This window comes from Artibeus jamaicensis, unplaced genomic scaffold (assembly GCF_021234435.1).
Source record: "Artibeus jamaicensis isolate MK-2021 breed Jamaican fruit bat unplaced genomic scaffold, CSHL_Jam_final contig_519, whole genome shotgun sequence".
NCBI classification, from domain to species: Eukaryota; Metazoa; Chordata; class Mammalia; order Chiroptera; family Phyllostomidae; genus Artibeus; species Artibeus jamaicensis.
The window spans coordinates 55,352,346-55,372,082 of NW_026521871.1; the positions used below are offsets into that span (position 1 = coordinate 55,352,346).

The 19,737-nt window shown below is 61.7% G+C and overlaps 1 protein-coding gene across 8 annotated transcripts in view; it reads right to left on the reverse strand.

The window, feature by feature from the left end:
- Nucleotides 1–19,737, reverse strand: part of CACNA2D2 (calcium voltage-gated channel auxiliary subunit alpha2delta 2) — a 119,938-nt gene that overhangs the window by 2,904 nt on the left and 97,297 nt on the right. Inside the window, exons 6-31 of one of the 8 annotated variants that reach the window (XM_053669521.1) lie at nucleotides 16,668–16,809; nucleotides 13,501–13,632; nucleotides 13,293–13,350; nucleotides 12,594–12,644; nucleotides 12,370–12,469; nucleotides 12,128–12,286; nucleotides 11,801–11,908; nucleotides 11,620–11,698; nucleotides 11,018–11,067; nucleotides 10,749–10,838; nucleotides 10,367–10,438; nucleotides 10,102–10,176; nucleotides 8,876–8,950; nucleotides 8,729–8,797; nucleotides 8,578–8,649; nucleotides 8,413–8,474; nucleotides 7,507–7,583; nucleotides 6,378–6,398; nucleotides 3,729–3,789; nucleotides 1,658–1,755; nucleotides 1,380–1,470; nucleotides 1,213–1,275; nucleotides 961–1,064; nucleotides 568–666; nucleotides 394–482; nucleotides 153–200 (exon numbers count right to left, since the gene is read on the reverse strand). In XM_053669521.1, coding sequence (XP_053525496.1) covers nucleotides 153–200; nucleotides 394–482; nucleotides 568–666; nucleotides 961–1,064; nucleotides 1,213–1,275; nucleotides 1,380–1,470; nucleotides 1,658–1,755; nucleotides 3,729–3,789; nucleotides 6,378–6,398; nucleotides 7,507–7,583; nucleotides 8,413–8,474; nucleotides 8,578–8,649; nucleotides 8,729–8,797; nucleotides 8,876–8,950; nucleotides 10,102–10,176; nucleotides 10,367–10,438; nucleotides 10,749–10,838; nucleotides 11,018–11,067; nucleotides 11,620–11,698; nucleotides 11,801–11,908; nucleotides 12,128–12,286; nucleotides 12,370–12,469; nucleotides 12,594–12,644; nucleotides 13,293–13,350; nucleotides 13,501–13,632; nucleotides 16,668–16,809 — 2,145 coding nt within the window. Of the gene's footprint in view, nucleotides 1–152; nucleotides 204–393; nucleotides 483–567; nucleotides 667–960; nucleotides 1,065–1,212; nucleotides 1,276–1,379; nucleotides 1,471–1,657; nucleotides 1,756–3,728; nucleotides 3,790–6,377; nucleotides 6,399–7,506; nucleotides 7,584–8,412; nucleotides 8,475–8,577; nucleotides 8,650–8,728; nucleotides 8,951–10,101; nucleotides 10,177–10,366; nucleotides 10,439–10,748; nucleotides 10,839–11,017; nucleotides 11,068–11,619; nucleotides 11,699–11,800; nucleotides 11,909–12,127; nucleotides 12,287–12,369; nucleotides 12,470–12,593; nucleotides 12,645–13,292; nucleotides 13,351–13,500; nucleotides 13,633–16,667; nucleotides 16,810–19,737 lie in introns of all 8 variants that reach the window. The other 7 variants (XM_053669520.1, XM_053669522.1, XM_037128601.2 and 4 more) reach the window with 7 other exon arrangements.

Below are 19,737 nucleotides of genomic sequence, written 5' to 3' on the forward strand. Positions count from 1 at the left end.
CCAGACCTTGGCAATCCGCTGGTTGAGTGGAGGGGTCGCCACTTGCCCCAGTTCTGGTAAGGCTGTGAGGTTGGGGTGGGGATGGGCTAGGAGTTGCAGGGGGCACTAAGAAGCCCAGCAGTGGGGGAAGCTCGGGCTCAGGGCGCACGCACCTCATTGTTGACCTCGCAGTCCATCTCACAGTGGCTGCTGGGGCCGCACTGCTGGGCAGAGAGCAAGGACCGTAAGGTGTCCGCCAGTTCCAGTTCCTCCTCCCATCACCCTTGGGTCACCAGGCCATCCCTGCCCCCACGGGCACCAGAGCCATTCTGAACTCGGGAGGAAAGCTAGAAGTTCCTGGGGGCTCCAGAATGGGTACTGCTGGGCTTGTGGCCCCCACCCCTGCACAAATACCTTCTGAGGCTGGTCCTGGTGGGTGCGGTTGCTGGCTAGCACCTTGAACTTCTCAGCCCAGGCCTCTAGATCCAGCTTAACGCCCACCACTGAGGGAGACAGCAGGAGTCATCGATGCCTGCCTGGGCAGCTCCCTGCCCATTGTCTCTTCCCACTTCCACCACAGGTGCTCACCTGCTGGTCTCAGCGTGCGCCCACCTAGGCTGAACTCCACAGCTGTGCTCACAAGGATGCCCACTGTGTCATTCTCCAGCTCCAGGGGTCTCAGCAGGGCTGCGAGCGAGGGTGAGGTCTGGTGCGGCAGTCAGGAGTGGGGGCTGGCCCCCACACTGACCACTCCCTGCTGAGCCCTGAGGACCCAGGAGCCCAAGCCATGGCTGACCCCAGCCTAAGCGCCCAGCACCCAGCACCCAGCACAGTGGTTGGCAGAGCCTAGCCTCTCCTCTCCTCTGCTGTCTCAGCCTGCCTCGTGACTGAGAAGGGCCTCAGCGGGTAGAGCCCAGCCCTGCCCAAGCACACAGCGGGGCCCCAGCTTCCCCTGCGGCTGTGGCTCCGGGGGACACTCACCATCCTGGTGTGGGGGCTTGAAGACATAGCCGCGGTTATCCAGGCTGCGGCGGTAGAAACTGGCGCCGAAAGGCTCAGGGCTCTCCATCCAGTCCTCAGCTGCCCTGGCCACCCGAGACAAGTAGAGGTTGACGGGAGGGGTGGCTTATGGGGGACAGGGCTCTCAGCAGGTACAAAGAGGCCTCTGGGAGCAGGACAGACTTAGGATCTCAGGCAAGGGCAAGGTGACGGGTAGTGGGGTAGGTCACTTACTTGTTGGGGAAAACTCGAGTGATTCCGCCATCGGTGGCAGCGAACACGGCCAGGAGGCTATACCTGAGGTCAGCGGGGAGGTGCGGTCACAGGCCTGCTTTTGGCAGGGCCAGGGCCCTGGGGCAGCCCCAGACTCCTGCCCACCCCCAAGGCTGGCTGGTGCCTACGTGTTGAGATCCTGGTCTCGCCACACACGCTCCACCAGCTGCTGTGTGATGCCCGTGTCCAAGATCAGGTTGTGCAGGAGGAAGTTGTTGCCTGGAACGGGAGGGTAGGGCTGGAGGCAGCATCTTCTCATGACTCCCACCCCTTTACATGCTCTGCACAAGGCTCCCACAGGACCAGTGCTCCTGAGCTGGCCCAGGCCTTGCCCTTGGCTGGGGCCTCATGTTCCCACACCTGCCCAGTCCCTGGGCTCCTCGGGGCTGCCCCAGTGGGTACTCACACTGCTTAGAGTCTGGGGTCACTTTCTCCATAAGCTCAATGAAGTTTTTCAGGAACTCGGTGTTGTTGTCAGAGGCGTTCAGGTCCTTGCAATACTCTCTGGGGATGGAGGGGGGCAAGAAGAGTGGGCTTGCGGGCTGGACAGGGCAGAGGGTGGAGGCTTCCCAATAGGTCTTCCTGGTCGTTTTCTGAGAAGCCCAGGCCTCCGGGAGGGGCAGGTGTATAGGCTGCAGCCACTACATGCCTGGTGGGGCCCCGGGGGCTGAGTAGGGGCAGAGCTGAAAGGAGAGTGAGGGTCTCCTTCCTCCATCCTGGAAGATTCTCCCTGCCTGGCAAGGCCCTGCAGACCCTCCCACCTGTGCTGTGTATCTGGGAGGCCCTCCTGGTGGGCTCACCCACCCGCATGCTGTGTGGGCACCAGGTGGGCAGAGTCTAAGACCTCCTCCTGCCGCCTCCTGCCGCCCCTGGCTTTGTGCCTTTGGGCAACTCGCTCCAGCTCCCTGAACTGTTTTTTTCATCACACCATAGAGGATGCCATGAAGTCAGTGGGGACACATAGGTCCTCGGACTGGCAGTTCCCTCTGCCCGGAATGCTCTTGCCACAGAGGGGGACAGGCCAAATCCCTCACTGTCTCGAGGCTCCCCAGGCCCAGAGAGCATGGGGGCTCTGGGGGGTAGCCTCTGCTCCCCAGGAAGTTGTGGCGAGCAGGCCTTCCACCCTGGTATGGACAGAGCTGTCTCTCCTGCTCAACTCCTCACTCCCACCCCTGCCCCTAGAAGCCTCTGCGCCCGCTCGTGTGGCAGCAACTTTGTGGGATTTTAAAAATGTGATGCTTCCTCCAGCTCTACTAGGGCCGCACAGCCCAGTGAGGGCACTGGGCCCGGGTCTCGGCGCCCCCTGCTCCCTGGCCGCCGGGGCCTTGGTGTAGCACCTGGCTTGCACTTCTTTGTGTGAGGCCACACCTGATACACCCTGAGCAACGCCCAAACAGCTGGGCTCCCCCCCCACATATGGGAGGATGCATGTCACCTGCAGCCCCCCATATGTGCATTTGTATTTGCCGGTTACTTTAGTCACTCACTCAACACATACTTATTGAGCTCTCTTGAGCCAGAGACACAGAGGTGACAAAAACGAGCATAGTCCCTTTCCTCAGAGCTTCCTCAGGGTCATGTGGGCTGCACAGGCCTTTTCACACATGTCCACAGGCGCGATGCACATAGCCTGCCCCACCCTTACACACAGACTCTTACGAATGCCCATGATGACTCACAAATACAAATACAGTTACAGGGAGTCACGGGGACATTTGTGGGTGTGTACACACATGTGCACACACGGTTAGAAGGGTCCAGAGCCCACGTGAGGTGCCTGAGAGTGTCCGTGGATCTCCATCCGCTGTACCCACCTGCCCTCATCCAAAGCCGAGGCCCCAGGGGGCACACTGGCTTCTTCAGGTGTGGGCCCCCAGGCACAGGTTGCACACGTGAGAGTGACTGTGCATGCTGAGAGTGTACTCGAGGAAGGTCCAGGCCTGGACCTGCTCCGGGCCCTGACCCCTCGCTTGTCCCAGGAGCTCCTCAAAGCTCCCACCCCCTTCTCCGCCCTGTCCTCGGTGAGCTGCCACGCCTGGACTCGGCATGCCGGCAGGGGCCCTGGCGGGCTCACCCCCAGGCCCACACAGACACTGACTGACACAGGACAAGGACGGGGTGCAAGGGGAGCAAGTGGGGAGGCACTGCAAACCAGAGCAGCAGGTGCCCAGTGAGGGGCATCCTGCGGACAGCCAGCCCAAGGCAGAAAGGAGTCCTCTGGATGCCTGAGAGGGTAGGGATGTCAGCAGAGGGTCTGGAACCCTCCCGCTCGGGTCTGGTGGGAGCTGGAGCTGGGGACGGCTGGCCACCGCTGCCTGGTTCAGCTGCATGGCCCAGGTATGCACTTGGGGCTATGCATGGGGTGGGGTGACAGTGCACAGGACACAGACACACAGAGCTCTGGGCAGCAGTGCAGGAGGCGGGCCAGGGCAGTCGGGGTGGGGGAGGACACCTGAGCAAGGCCACACGCAAGCTACCTGGGAGCAATGAAAACATGTCCTTCAGACTCAAAGCTGCTGGGGAGCAGGAACTCAAAATCTGCAACAGAAACGGGGGTTATCCGGCGGGGGCTGGGGAGGCGGGAGGCCAGGGGGCTCAGAGCTCAAGGGGCTGGAGGGGCAGGGGAGGGGTGGCTTCAGGGAGGGGGAGACACCAGCAAAGAGGGAACCCGCCACTTCCATGTTCAAGTTCGAGCCAGAGAGAAGGGGTGGGTGGGGAGGGGTGGAGGGCCTGTGGAGACTAAAGCATCGCAGGAGGGCAGTTATAGCCAATATGTTGCCCGGGCCCGGTCCTCTGTCGGCAGTGAGTCCCTTGGCATGGCTGTATATGCTTCCATACGGCTGTATAGCACATATACACGGACACACACACACACATATATATACACACACCGCTATATATATGCATGGTCTGGGGGAGGCGCCAGTCTTGCTCTTATCGCATCCAGAATGGAAAAGACCGCATGCTGAACTCCCTTCGCCTCCATAGAGACTTCGAGGAAGGGAATTGGCTTTTGGCTGCGGATTGTTATCTCTCTTTCTTTGCTGCAGCTGTTTGCATTTTGGAAGGTCTTGCTTTTGTTCTGTGTCAGGCATCCACATGGCCACACCGAGGGGGTTTCTCACGGGCCCAGACAGTCCAACCAGAGACGGCAGGCGTGGGCAGCTGGGGGTGGGCTACAGTGCATTGTGGGGTCTGGCAGGCCCCCCTGGGGTGGGAGCCAGGTGAGGGGAGACCTCGAGGTGCTTGTGAATGTCCCCACACTGCGGGAGGATAGTCCGGGAGCTGGGAGGGGATGGGAGGTTGCTTGGAGCTGCACTCCCGCCCTCTAGAGCTGGAAGCATGAGAGCAGGTGGGGAAGGAGGGCCAGGTGTCCTCCGCTACGGACCTGTCTGGGCTCAGAGCAGCCAGGGAAGAATGCCGGGGGCTCTGGAGAAGGCGTGGGGTGCTGCTGAGGATCCACCAGTTGGGTCTGTGTATGTGTGTGAGTGACATGAGTGTGTCTGAGTGTGCACATGGGTGTGCCGCTGCCTCTGTGCAGGTTTGTGGGGGATCTGGGGGATGTGGCCGCTGGGGCTGCTCTGTGGCCTCTCCCGGCTCAGTGGCACTGGCACCTCGCCGGACTGCGTGTGGGAGGTGCTCCCTGCGCTCAGCCTGCCGCACTCCGGGCATCCACCGCGCGGTCCTCTTACCCCACCCGACCTCTCGGTCACCCCAGGGCTTTATGTTTGCAGAAGAAGAGTTTTCCCCATTCCCAAATACTCCCACAATGCACTGCGCGATTCCAGGGAGGGGGGCCTTGGGGTGCCTGGAGGGGCCGGGCAGTCACTGGTTGGACTGTTGCTTTCTGACCGGACTGTGAGGCAGGGTTTGGGCACAAGCCGACAGGGAAGGGGTGGGCGGGAGAGGAGGGGGAGAAAGAGAAAGGAGGTGGGGAGCGGGAAGGGTGACTACGCTGTGGTTGTCTTTGTTACCAGGGCCTGCATTTCTGGGGTCCTTGGGAGGGGAGAAAAGACAACTCAAGCCAGTGGAAGTAGGGCCCCACCCGGGCCAGTGGGGGCAGCTGTGTCCTCTTCGCTAGACTAGGTTGGACATGGCCCCTACAGCTTCTTGGAGCCCCTGCTTCCAGGCCATGGGACCAGGGACAGGACAGCCCTCGTGGCTCCCCATGCCCCACCTGCCCAGGGGTTCCTGGGAGGGCCGCATCTCTGTGCACCAGTGGCAAGACCCTCGTGAGCTGCTCCCTCTCCCTGCTCGTCCTCACCAGGGTCCGGGAGTCTGCTGCCCGCCTCCCTGGAAGTCTCTGCGCTGGGTACCTCTGGATGTGCCAGAACCTCCTTCACATCCAGTCTGACTATTGTGCTGGCCCCTTGTGGTCCAGATGGCTCTCCTTCCATCCCAAGCCAGGCCCCTAGCCCCTGAGTCTGCCTTCCTTTTGCAGGGGACACCGTCTCCAACCCGACTGCCTCCCCAGGAGCAGGGAGCACCCCTGGGCAGGGCCCAGCCGGTGGCCTTGGCAGTATCTTGAGGAGCTGCAGGGCGGCAGGGGACAGGATTTCAGCACCCTGGCCAGCGCCCGTGACGGCCCAGGGGGCCTCGTTCTTCAGGTGGCCTGGCGCCTGCCCTACTTTCCCCCTCTGCCTCGGTCAGGTTTCAAGGCTTGCTGCCAGCTTCTGCAGCCTGCGCCAGAGATCAGAGAGCGGGGAGAACTACCCCAGAGGAAGTCCCTGCAGCAGGCCTTCTCCCAGAAGCCTCACGTCAGTCTCCCAGATCTGCCCCTGCATCTCGGAGGTGGTGCAGAGGCATCCAGCCCTGTCCCCACTGTTGAGTTGTCTTGGAGGGACATAGAAGGGTGGGCAGGGGCCTGCAGAGAGGGAGCGAGGAGGATGAGGAGGGGCCCTGAGCTCTCGGGACACATTGGGAACCACCCTGCAGGGAGAGCCAGGGGAAAGGGCCGCTGGCTCTAGTAGGGATCTCAGGAAGGGCAAGAACTGGAAGAGCCACAGGGATGCTGGGAGGGGCCCTGGAGAGCAGGGGTGTGGCTGGTCCTGGGCAGGGAGGGGGGCAAGCAGGGGCATGAGGGTGGGGTGGGGAGAGGAGGGTGCACTGGTTCTGAATATACTTGCCCTTCAGTTTGCTGATTGGCACTGGGACAGTCCACCAAGAGAGAAAGCGAGGAAAACAAAAACAACACAAACACAAAAACAAACGAAAAGGGGGAGGGGAAGGGGAGGGGCACAAACAATATTTTATTCAATGGCTGTTTGAATGAAAATATTGTGTCTTATCATCATACCGAAAGGAAACTTCTTGCAAAAAACGACATGAGAGAGAAAGAGAGAGCAAGAAAACTCAAAGGAGATGAGCCCCAGTGGGCCAGGCAGGTGGGGGGCGCCCGGTGGGGCCGGAGCCCCAGCCTCCCTCCCCGAGACCCGGGCGGTGGGCAGGCGGGGCCACAGGCTCCGGGAGGCCCCGGGTGAGGGGGACATGCAGGGATGAGCCACAGGCAAAAGAGTGGGAAAGGGAGGAAAGGAGGGAGGGAGGGAGAGAGGATGGTGGAGGAGGGCCTGAGACAGGGAGGGAGGGGAAGGGAGGAGCAGGGAGGGGTGCTGGGTAGGAGGGAGGGAGGCAATGTGGGAGTGAGAGATGGAGGAAGTGAGCAGAAGGAGAGAAAGAGAGGGAGACAGAGAAGGTGGGGGGTCCGGGGAGGGGAAAGAGAAGGAAGGAGAGAGGGAAGGAAAAAGGGAGAGGAGGAGAGAGAAGGAAAGGCAAAGATAAAGGGAGAGAAGAAGATAAGGGCGGAGATGAGGAGGAAGGTGAGTGACGATGACTGGGGGGGACGTCAGAGGGACTTTGCAGAGAGACTTTGGGGGTGGTGCCGCCAGGGGTGGGCGCTTTGGGGAGCAGGGGAAGGAGGGATGAGAGGCAGGTGTCTTCCAGGAACGCAGCCCCCAGGGGTGTGCGGGGGAGGCAGGCTAAGGAGGGAAGACACGGAGTAGGAGGAACCAAAAACAGAACCTCAACGAAAACCATAAGAGAATGGGAGGGTGGTCTGAACCAAGTCTGAGAAGAGGCGAGCATGCAGATTTCCACAGACTTTCCAGGCTGCCGCCCCAGCCTTCGGGCGCCTGGGGGTGGGGCAGACTGGGCAGGAGGGGCTGCCCGGCCACAAGCAGCTGGCTGTGCTGCCTGGGGCCAGCTGGGGTGCGGGGCAGAGGCAGGGCTGCAGGGCACAGGCAGGGGCTGGCCACTTACACTTGACCTGTAGGATCTGGTCGCTGAGATTGGCCTGGAGGTAGAAGGTGCCGTAGGGAGGGAGCACGAGCCCTAGGCTGGGAGGGGGGCAGAGGGTGCACAGGTCACTGCTGGGGAGAGGCGGACCGCACTGGCACCCCTCCCCATAGCTGTGGAGCTGGGCAGAGACCCAGGCTGTGGCCTCCCCTCCCCTGACCACCAGGGACATCTTTTGCTGGTGGGAGGTGCATGGCCTGGGGGCCTGGGCCCTCCACTCCCCAAATTCTCCTGGATGCCTGAGAACTTGCAGCCCCGAAGCAAATCACCTCACCCCTCACACCCAGCAGCCTCCCCCAGCACAGCGACTGCCTGGCCAGCCTTCTCCATTTGGCCAGCAGCAAACTCACAACGGGCAGAACACCGTCAGCGAGCCAGGCTGGGCGGCGCTGCTGTGTGAGTGGGGATGCTGCCCCCAGAGGTTCAGGCCGTGTGAGAGCCGGCCGAAAGCAGGCCTTGGGCTAATATGGCGAGGGGGGACCTGGGCTGCTGCTGGGGTGTGAACCAGACACTGGCGCTGCCGGGACCTGACCTGCCTGGGACCTGCATCAGCCTGTGATGCCTGTCCAGAGCAGGCCTGTGAATGTGCTGAGGGGGACACCCTGGGTACAGACACCCAGGGACACAACCCAGGCAGGAGGGATGCGTCAGGTGCACCGTCTTCTCTCCGTCCTGTGCTCCCGGGACGTGGCACTTGTTCCTGAGGGGTTAGCAAGAGGCCCTCGGGAACTGAGCATCATTGGGTGAGATGTCGGCAGCCCTGGGGGCAAGTGTCCCCGGGTGCTTCGGCACAGGTGTCGGGGAGGGAGGAGGCAGCTGGCCTGGGGGGCACCCTGCCCCTCCCTCCTGCCCAGCGTCGGCCTCACTCACCTGTAGTTGGTGTTCCTTATAGGCACCCAGGTGTAGTTCCGTGTCACTTCATCTATGTACCTCTGGGAGAAGAGGCTGGGTCAGGCACTTGGGCACCAGGCGGGATGGGGTCATGGGGACGACGATGTCCACCCTGACCCTGTCCCTCCTCCACCACCTTCTCACCTCGTCCAAGGACCTGACCAATGTTCTGATCTGCTTGTGGCCCCTGTTGCCATCAATCATGCTCCGGCGGATCTGGAAGAGCCAGAGACGTGAGGGTGCTGCCCCACCCTCCTCTGCGTGGGGCATCCCACCCCCTCCCGTCCTTCCTCACCTCCTCCTTGTTCTCATCCTCTAGCTCTGCATCCAGGAAGTCCAGGGTCACGGGCTCCCGGAAGTTGCTCTGCGAGAGGAAGGGCAAGGAGTCAGGGGTCCCCACCCCACAGGGTCCAGCCCCCTCCAGGCCCCTCTCATGGCTCACCTGGGGCTTGAGGTTGGGGTGCAGCAACACGTAGCCGTTCAAGTCAATGGCAAATACGTAGCCGTTGGCTCCAAGCTGGGGGTATAGATTGGGGTCTCAGAGCCCGGAGGGCTGGGCAGAGGACCCCCAGGCTCCTCATCTTGCCTTCCATGCCCAGGAGGGGTCCGTCTGCCTGCCTGGGCCAGGCACCCACGTGGGGCTCCAGCCTGCTTCTCAAGCCGAGCCCAGCAGGCTGGTGTCCCTCCCGTGGCAGCCTTGGCCTAGGCTGCCCGGCTCCGGGCACCACCATTCACCTGCCAGTCTGCACTTCTCACCCGGCCCCAGGTCTAAGGTCTAAGGGCTGTCGGCAGAGGGCTCCCCTCCCCCCTCCTCCGGGTCCCCATCTCAGCAGAGCACCAGGGAGGAGTGGACCCTGGAATCCCAGAGGCCTGGGCATCCCTTCCAGCCGGAAGAGGAGGACTAAGTGGGACCCGGGACCCACCCTTACCTCTCAGCAGTTTTCTCAGCACAGGTGGAGCCCAGGAACTCGGGTGGCCTTTGGGTGGCTCAGGTTGAAGACCGCAGTCACATCCCCCCACCCCCCACCCCTTTCACAACCAAGACTCAAACGCCCTTTGCACAGGTCCTGGAACTGCCACTCTGCTCTCACCCCCTCCCTGTCTCATGATTCTGTCTCCCACTTCCGATCTTTGTCCTGAGAATTCCCTCTAAGGTAGCCTTCCTCTCCTATTTACCCAGGACACTCCTGCCAGGCGATGGTCCAGGGGGCGTCCCAAACAGCCTGCGGCTTCCCCCAGCCCACCGCCTGTTAGTCATACAAGTGTCGGCTAAGAATGGCTTTCACATTTTTAAATGCTTGAAAGAGAGCAAAAGGACAATTGTATTTCATGACATGTAAAAATCATCTGAAATGCAAATTTCAGGATCCACAAACAAAGCTGTGGGAACACAGCGACGCACATTTGTCTGTTTTGTCTGCGGTTGTTTGGCCCATCCAGCTGGGGATTTAGGCTGGCGGGGCCTCTGACAGTCACAGTCTGGCCCCTTACTGCCAGAGGGCTGACCCCGGCTCTAGGCCCAAGGTCACCTCCTCCGGGAGCCTTCCCTGACTGCCTGATCTCTGAGGTCTCCACAGGGGTGTTCTAGTGGCCATCAGTCTTCTCTGTGGAGCCTGGCTGTGTCCCCACAGGAGGCAGGGCAGGGTGGACGTGCAGGTGGACACTCACCGTGTAGTTGGGAGTCAGCCTCTTGATGTCGTTCAGAGCCACATCGATGCCCATCACGCCCAGGATCAGCTGGTTCTGGGGGTGGAGGCAGGGGTCTCGATGGGCTCAGTCCCACCCCCACACCCAAGGCCTCCAGCTGTTCTCACAAGAGCTCCCATCCCCGCCATGTGCGATAGGCAGAACTGCCTGCCCCTCCTCCACCCCAGGCTGTTCTGGGTACGCTGGCCTCCCGGCATGCCTCTCTCTGCCCCAGTGGGGGGCTCACCTTCTTTTCCCCAGGACCATCCTGCGTCAGGTTGAACACTGGGAGTGTCCCTGTCACCACCAACCCCAGCCCCTGAAGGGAAAGGGGGAGGATCGGTTGGTCTCTGTGGCCCACCCTGCCCCCCTCCAAGTGCTCAGAGCAGGGGTTCAGATGCAAGCCACCTTTCTTTTTTTTTTTTTTAAAGATTTTATTTATTTATCTTTAGAGGGGAAGGGAAGGAGAGAAATCATATCCCGTAGATCTACCAGCACCTTAGCAAGCCACCTTTCTTGCTCCTTTATTGGGATTACCCCCATCATGGTGTCCTCAAGGGGCATGACCCTGTGGGCACATCCGTGGGGAAAGCTTGCCAGCCCCACCCCTTCCTTGCCCAGGGCTTTACCAGCGCATCCTCATACACGTTGGTCCATTGCACCTGCTTGGCTTCCTTGCCCGCCAGCACCATGGGCCTGCCGAGTACGTCTAGATATTCCTGGGGAGGGCAGGGTAGGCAGGGGTCCTGAGTCTGTCCCTCCCACTGTCCCTTTCCTGTTCTGCTTCCCCATGTGACATCACACCACCAGGGGGCGCTCTCACCCCACAGCAGCTCATCACAGGCCCTGACCCCCTAGAAGTAAAGGGCTGGGAGGAGAGGGCCCCCCACAGTCTCACCTGCGTGTTGATGCGGATGGCACCAATGGAAGGGATCTCAAAATAGTAACCTGTGAGGGAAGGTGAGGCAGAGGCAGGCCTGGGTGATGCTCAGGACCCAGGGCTCAGCGGGCCTGAACCCTGGGGTGTGTTTGCAGCTCTGACTTGTCCCTTGGGCTCCCTCTTTTTGGTGTCAGTCCCCCTGAATCCCCTGAGTGTTCCCGTGAATGCAGGGGTGGGGGGAAGCTGAGCTGGGGGCAAGAGAGGGGTGGGGGCCTGAAGCATCTCTTTCTAGGCTGGCAGTGACACTCAGAGGCCACCCAGGGGACCAGCCCGAATGCTTGGGCAGAGAGACGGGCAGCAAACAGACACAGGAGCAGACACGCCGGGAGACACAGGGACAAGGGACATTCAGACAGATGGGCGAAAAGGTACCCAGTCAGATGGACAAGTTGGTCAGCCAGACAGAGAGACAGACAGACAGACAGTCCCACATACGGAAAGATGAACAGACAGTGGATGAACAAGCAGCTGGGCCTAGGGAAGGACAGGTGGACAGCCAGCCTGATGGACAGCCGGACACGGCAGGCGGGCCCCGTGGCAGTGGTGTCTGGGTAAGGCACCTTTGTTGGCGCAGGCCATCCACTGCAGGGGTGTGACGTCGTAGTTGTGCTGCCCCACGGAGAACGTGAACACGCGCACCTGTGTGGGGCCTGGGGTCACTGCCGTGGCTGTGGCGGCACAGCCCGGCCCCGCGTGACACCCTTCCCACCCACCACCATTGCCCCCCAGGCTGAGCCTCACCGTGCGGTTGGGCCAGTTGTACTTCTCGAAGACGTCCTGCACGCGGTCCTCGCCGCCATCCGTGAACATCATGATCATCTTGTTGCAGTTGGCGCGGGTGATGTTGGACTGGGCGGTGGGTGGGGGAGGGTCAGGCGGCTCCAGCCCCTCCTGGGCCAGGGATGGGTATCCCACCCCCCACGGGCCTGACTGCCCCCCCCCCCCGCCCACACACTCAGCGGAGGGTGCCCTCTGGTACTAACAAGGCCATTCCTCTGGACATCCCCAGTTTCACCAGGCCTGGGCCTGCCCGCCCCTGGCCGCCCGCTCACCCACCCACGGGCTCACATTCTGCAGCTGGTCGAAGGCGTACTCGAAGCCGGCCTTGTAGCCCGTGGTGCCCTTGGCCACCATGCCCTGCACGGCCTCCTTGAACACCTTCTTGTTGCGCACGTTGGCCTGCACCAGGTGTGTGAAGCACGACACGGGCTGCGCCTTCTCGTTGAACTGCAGGGGCGGCGGGGGCGGTGACGGGGGGGCGGCGGGTGGGGGTGGCCCACTCCGGGCCCACCTGCCGCCTGCACACTCACCGAGGCCACGTTCACATAGTCGTCGTCCGAGAGCGTGTCCAGCATCTCGCAGACGGACGTCTTCATCAGCTTCAGGGTCAGGCCGCTCACGCTGCCGCTCCTGCGGAGGTCACGAGGCACCAGGTAGGCCTCCGGTGCTCTCCTGCCATTCCCAAGGTGTCCCTAGGCAGCAGATGCTAGCCCCTAGCCCTGCCCCACCCCACCTGCCACCATGGCCCACTCACACGTCCACGATGATGACCATGTCCTTGGGCGATGAGGCCCCCTGTATATACCTGCCCAGGAGAGGCTCCAGTCAGGGCCAGCCCCACGGGGACCTCGTGGGCCCCTCCTTCCTTCACCCACACAGGGATTCCACATGTTTCCATCCAGCATCCCCTGCATGGGCCACACAGGGTCCTAGGCACTGAGGACACTGTTTTATAAAACAGTCCCTGTCCATGACATGAGTGACCAGGTCCCCCAGCACATAAACGACCCTCTCTGAGCAGGTGATCCAGAGAGGGGGCCAGAGCTACGGGCACTGGTCTCAGTGGCCTGTCGTGCTCCCCAGCCCAGGGTGAGGCCCAGAGGGCAGGTCCCGGCCGTGTGTGGGGAGGGAGAAGGGCACAGGCTCCTGCAGGAGAGGCACAGCGAAGGGAGGGCTCGGACAGGGGGTGGGGGCACGCCAGGCCCACAGAGGACACCTCCACCCTTGGGAACCTCCGCTGGCCCCACCCCTCCGTCCTGGACGGGGGCAGAGACGCTGGGAGGCCCGCCTGGGTGATGGGATCCATTTTCCAGTGGCAACGATGTGTGAAATGAAAATTGGATAGAGCTGGCTGGGCCCTGCTCAGAGGCCTGGAGATTGGGGGCGGGGGGGCAGGTGGGAGACATGGGGAGTCGAGGGGGCGACCCTGCCCCGCTCCTCCTCGCTCGCTCACCAGGGTCTCCTTCGGACGTCGTACAGGTCGATTTTCTTGGGGGCTCGCCATGGGGTGGCTGTAGGGGGAAAGGAGGTGAGAGGGTCTGGCGAGACTTGCAGGAGGTCACCCCTGTTGGGTGACCGTCCACCCTACCTGCCCCCAGAGTGAGCAGGGAGGTGGAGGCTGGTGTGGGGCTGCGCGGTGGGCCAGCCAGGCGGGCACCCACCCGGGTAGTAGCGCGTGACTCCTGTGGCGCTGCCAAAGACCTGCCACAGGAGCGTGGGGTCCTGCCTGCGGTTCTCGGTGAACACGTTCTCCAGGGCCTCTGTCCAGTTGAGCTCGTTGAGGATGACGGTGGCTGTGGGGGAAGCAGGGGCTGGGGTGGGAGGCGCCCGGGCTGTCCCTGCTGATCCTCCTTGCCACCATGACACCCTGCACGTGCCTCCCACTTGGAAAGCTTCACCTGCTCTTATCCTTCCTGTCCAGGCTCTCCCTCATTGCCCAGGGCTCCACTGGGACTGCACCAGCTCCTCCAGGAAGCCCTCCCGGTCCTCACCCCCTCCCAAGTCACTGAAGAAACGGTTCAGCCTACCCTTCAGCCAGACCCTAGCAGGGAGGGCAGCTGTGACCTGTGCCCAGCTAGGAAGGGCAGCTGTCACTGGTAGCCCCTGGAGAGGGGCCACTCCGGTGGCAGGGAGTCATAAGTTGGGATGCTGATCCAGCACGCTGCCTGGAGCTGGCGGCTGGCCCCCTGGGAGCTCACCCACTCAGCATGCACTTGGGGCTGCAGCCACAAGAAAGCAATTAAGGGCTCGATGATGGGGCTGGAATTATTCAGCTATTAAGGTACCTGATAAGCTGGAAGCCACTCAGCTCCATGATTAATCAACTGGGGCCAGGAGCAGGCGGGGGTGCGGGTTCTTGGAGGGACAGGGTCCGTGCCTTGGTCCCGCTCCAACCCGGTCACGCAGGAGCACACGCACACACACATGCACAGCTCGCCCCCCCAACAGGTGTACCCGCCGCTAACGGCCGTGATTTCAGCCAGTATGTGGTCCCCTCATCCCCACCCTACCTGCCCGGCAGCCCGACTGCCTCCAGGGGCACCCAGATGCACAGGTTCACACCTGCACACCACCCTGCACCCCAACGGGTCCTGCTGTCCCAGCCCCTCCAGCCAGTCACCCTGGTGACTGCCCTCCCTTTCCCCCTCCGTGGCTGCCCACGGCCAGACCCACCCCTCTGCACACTCGTGGAGCAACGCTCCTCTCAGATGCGTGAGCTCCAGCCTGCAGACCCTTCCACCAGGGCAGGGACTCAGATGGCCGGGCAGTGCCCCCGCTCCCCAACTCAGGATGGCCCTAAACCTGCCAACTCGTGTGTGGTGCACACTCTCACATGTGCATTGTACCCATCTCTGCACACGGGACTCAAGAAACCCAGCAGGAGCCCTGGCCGGGTGGCTCATTTGGTTGGAGCGTCGTCCTGTGAACTGAAAGGTCATGGGTTCGATTCCCCAGTCAGGACGCGTACAAGAGGCGGACGATCGTGTTCCTCTCTCACATCGCTGTTTCCCCCATCTCCCTCCCTTCTTCCCCTCTCTCCAAGATCGGTGAGCGTGTCCTTGGGTGAGGGCAAAACGAAAACAAAACCCCAGTGGGAGCTGGGCACCTGCTCCAGCCAGGGTCTGTGTTCACCTCTTCCCTAGGGGTGGTCTCTTCCTCAGTTGCTCCGACCCCCTTTCTCCCCAGTGCAGCCCGGACCCTAGCACCCAGTGGTCCTCAGCACGTGAAAACCAGGCAACGCCTTCCAGAGGCCGTGCTCCAAGCTCCAGAGCAGGCAAAGCGCCGTGAGTTGGAGACACCGCCCCCCCCCCACCCCGGCTCTGCCCACCGCCCTGTCCTGGGCACTCTCCTCTCCGCCCCTGCCCCCCTCTTGCCCTGCAGCCTCCCTTAACTGACTGCAATGTGAAAACAGAACACATTTCTAGCTTTGGCTGTGACTGTTGAACAGTATTCGATGGTCCTGTTCCTAATTTAGAAACTTAATGAGTTGAACAATTTCTATTTTTTCTTTAATGAAAAAATAAAAGTTAGACTTGCAAATGCTTCACACAGTGCTGTTGGTCCTGGGAGAGTTGGCCTGGCAAGGCCCACCCATCCCTGGGCCTCAGTTTCCCCATCTGCATAGTGAGGGGCTTGCAGCCGATTGTCCTGGGAGCCCGCCCTGCTGCTGGCAGAGGGGCGGGGCGGGGCGTCGGCGGGCCCGATGGGTCTGTCCCTGCAGGCGTCTGTGAGTACGCGGCGCACACATGCATTCACCACCAGACACACTCGTGCCGACGCTCCGGCCCTACGCTCACTCTCAGATCACGCTGAGCTGGGAAACGGGGACCATGCCCCCTCAGGCAGGCGATTACAGATTTAATTAAAAGTGACACAGTAAATAAAAAACATATAAAATGTAATTTGTGTGGGTAGCGAGGGGTGACTGGGGAGGGCAGTGTGGCTCCTGTTTTAATTAGGGTGCTGCCTGCGATAGCGCCCCTCCACTGGCTCGGGCAGGTGGCCCGTGGGGGCGGGGCCAGCACCCACCCTCACGTCCTCGGGCTGCCCAGAAGGCCTCCCTGAGGACCCTGGAGGATTCCCTGCATTCTGGAGACTATCGAAAAGCTCTGGGACCTTTGTCCCAAAACCCTCCATCCAGTGGGCACCCTGGATTCTGAGGCTACCCTGGAGGTGACCCCAGAATTATGTCGGAAGCAAGAGACACCAGAGCCTTAAATCCTGCTGCTAGAGCTCCCCTTCTAGTGTTTGACCCTTGGCCTCCTCCCCTAAGACCTTCAGTAGGTTCTTCCTCACGACTGACTGAAGTCCTTCTAGCTGTAGTAACCTGGTTTCCCCACTGTGCCATACTGCCCCCCCCTGGGGCCTGGAATCTCAACCGCCTTCTACCCAAACCTCCCCACATGCACCCCGTGCCGAGGAGGAAGAGGGAAGTGTCACAGGGTCCGTGTGAGGAGTTGCACCCAGACCCCCAGTCCCCAGGTCCATCTGAGGTGGTGGCTCCTCCACCCTCCCTACATGGGGGCAGGGCACGAGGGCGGATGAGGGAGCAGCTTTGGGGTGTGCATGCGTTCGTGTGGGCACGTGTGCACACAGGAGGGGACTGTGCACAGGGTGAGAGGCTCAGTGATTTGTACCTGCTGTGAGCCTGTGCCTGAGAGTCGCTCAATGCCTGTGTGTGAGCGATGCTTGGAGGTGAGCACGTGTGACCTTGGGTGGAGGGGGCTGAGGGGGGTGGCACTGGCCGGCACCTGGGGCCTGGCAGTGCCCGGCAATGGGCCCTGGCCCACGGTGCTCGGGGGCTGCCGTTCCCGGTCTCCGCACTCACAGCCTTTGTAGATGTCCGTGGGGATCTGCACTGCTGTGTACGAGTAGTTGACCTTGTTCTTGAAGTTGGAGTCCTCCACGAAGTCCAGCCTCAGGGTGCTGACCTTGGACCCCCTCTCCATATCCTCGATCTCAGGGTCATCCTGCAGAAGGGGATGCCCCCACCATGCAGCGTAAGGGCTGGCGATGGCGGAGTGGGGCCGAGAGGCCAGAGTCTAGGCGGCGGGGGCTTCTTAGAATCAGAAGATTGCAGATTGCAGACAGAGACAGAGAGGGACAGCCATGGGGTGCGGTCCCCTCACCTGGTGGCCTCTGACTTCCACCTGCCCCTGCTCAGCCCATCTGCCATCCCCACAATTGCTGAACCCCAATTTCAAAACCAAACCAAACTGACCCGTTGCCCGAATCCTTGAAAACTAATGATCAGTGAGGAAGGCAAATCTCGGAGCAGGTGAGGAGCGAGCTACAGACCTCTGCCTACAGGACATTCTGTGTGCAATCAGCGAGGGAGGGCTCGGCAGCCCTTCCAGGGAATCCTGTGATGCACCCCCCCTGCACCTTCACCAAGGGCCCTACAAGGAGCCCCACTGGACGCAGGGAGAGGGCTCTGGCCCCATATGGGGGAGGGGCGTCACCCCCTGCAGCAGATTGGCTCTGGGGGCTGAGTGGAGGGGCGTCCTAGGGAGAGCAGGGCTGGGGTTTAGCGCTGAGACCGGCAGAGGCCCCGTTGACTTTCTAAAATGAGCTGCAGACGTCTGGCAGGTGCCAATTACTGCGTCTCTGGCCGGGCAGGCTGAGCATGCGCAGTTCGCCCCCACCCACCACCACAGGCTGGCAGGAGCGGGTCTGCTACGACAGCGTTGACGCACAGCCGGGAGGGGGGCAGGCACGGGGTGCAGGTGCGAGAGCGGGGAGGGAAGATGTGGGGGGGAGTGAAGGGGAGACAGGGAAAAGGCAGGCAGGGCAGGGGCAGGGTTGGGGGGCTTTGTGCCCCAGGAGGAAGTTGCCTGAGCAGCTGAACCACCCACATGCTCCCTCACTGCCCCAGGAGACCCCTGTGACCACCCTGGGCACCAGGCTCAGCTCCTTTCCTCTACCCCATGGATGGAGCAGTGACAGCAGCAGTCCCCACCGCTCCCTGGGTCCTGGGCACCCTCCCGTGGCTCCTGCCTCCAGGTGTTTGCCTCCAGGCTGTGCCTGGTCTGGGGGGAAAGGGCGATGGCGCCGCCCAGTCCGGGGGCTTTGCTGGAGAGGACGCGGCGGCTCTAAGGGGCCTGCAGCAAAACCCCTTTCATCTCTTCAGCGGTGGATTTCGCACAGTGCAACCGGAGCCCCTCCGCCACCTCTGCACACCCCAGGAGGAGCCTTGGAAGCTCCCGGCCGCTGCGGAGAGCCAGGCAGGCGGCTGCCCAGCGGAGGCCAGAGCAGAGAGCCGCTGCCTGTGAGGCGTGAGCCACTCACGTTCTTCGAGAAGGAGGGGGAGGCTCGGGAGAAGAAAGCCCCCGAAATGTCAGCGGCAGATGAAGGGCGCTGGAAAATTTAATCTCCCAACTTTCCCAACTAATGTGACATTTGGATTCCGTTCTGATAAGCTATCAGCTGGCGAACTTTTTCCTTCCTTCTCTTTCCCCTACCCCCACCTTCTGGCTGGTAATTTAAAAGTAAATGGTCTAGAAAGATCTCTAACTGTACCTCTGGCAAAGATTAAAAAAACAAAACAACACGACATGCAGGGGAGTCGGCAAACGAGTACGTGTGGAATTTACACCAGGGCCACGCTGGGCTGGGCGCTGGGGCTGCCTGGCCTCAGCCCAGCCCCACTGTGGTGGGGCTCTCTCCTTGGGATGTCAGCCCCCCAGCAGATGCCCAAGGGTCTGGGGGCAGGTGGGGGGTCCTGGATACACGGGGGGTTGTTGGAAGCAGGGAGTTCAGGGTGCTCAGCAGGGGCCCAGGCTCCAGCCGGGGCACCACCCTGGGCCAAGGAGCGCTCAGTCCTGCCCCCACGCCCAGGGGCTTTGTATGGTGGTCTCCCAGTTTATATTTAATGCACTGATTGCTAAAATTACAGCCTGCTGCTGAGGGGGGGGGGGTAAGGAGTTAGATTCAGGGTCTAATTAAAGGTTCGCTCTTCATTTGAATTTCAGATTCCAGCTTTAATTTTAGCAATTTCTCAGGGAGCCACGGAGGCTCAGCCGAGGGGGAAGTACACCGGCTTTGGCCCACCCACCTCTCCTCTCCCCTGCCTGCCCGGCCTCCTCAGGGCTCGCCCAGGCCAGCCTGGCACCATGGGCCCTCTGCAGGGGTCCCTTCCTGCCTGCCCACCTCCTGGTGTCACTGGGCAATGCCTGCCCCCTGCAGGACTCTGCTCAGGCCAGTTGACCTCGGGGAGAAGGTCTGGATGCTGGGACTGTGGCACCAGCCAGCACGGGCGAGGCCCCAGAGATGGGGCTGCTGAGACACCTGTTTTCAGAGGAGACAGTGGGGCTCAACTGCTTTCGCCTCAAAGGCAGGCAGGTGGACTTGGGCCTGGACAGGTGACCAAACACCATCTATTCCATGCGCCCTGCTCTCAACACTCTTGTCTCCTCTGTAGTCCCCCCTTCCCCCTGCAAGTGCTGTCTGTCATCTGAAGAACAGGCCCAGGACCTGGGCTGCCTCTGCAGCTGCAGCGAGTCTGACCGAGCTCAGGGCCAGGCACGCTGAGCTGCTGGTCTCCTCGCCAGAGAGAAGGGCACTTGCATTGACTTGAAACACACCTGGATGGTACTGCATCCTGTATCTCAGCCCTGCCTGCCACCTCCAGGAAGCCCTCTCCAACTGTTCTTGTAAGCACCAGGCATCCCTCGGTTCTGGTGCAGGAACTAAACCGTGGGAGGACCCCGGGGGCCGGGGCCCAGGCCTGTGCACACCGTGCAGGGAAACTGTGTCCCTCAGCGCTGCAGACACAGCCCTGGAGGGGCCTGGCCTCTCAGGGTGTGCTGTGGCAGGTACAGGGTGAGGTCCTGACCCACCGCAGCCCTGCAGGCTCCAGCTCGGAATCCCAAGGACGTCGGTCCCAGCACTCATTTTCC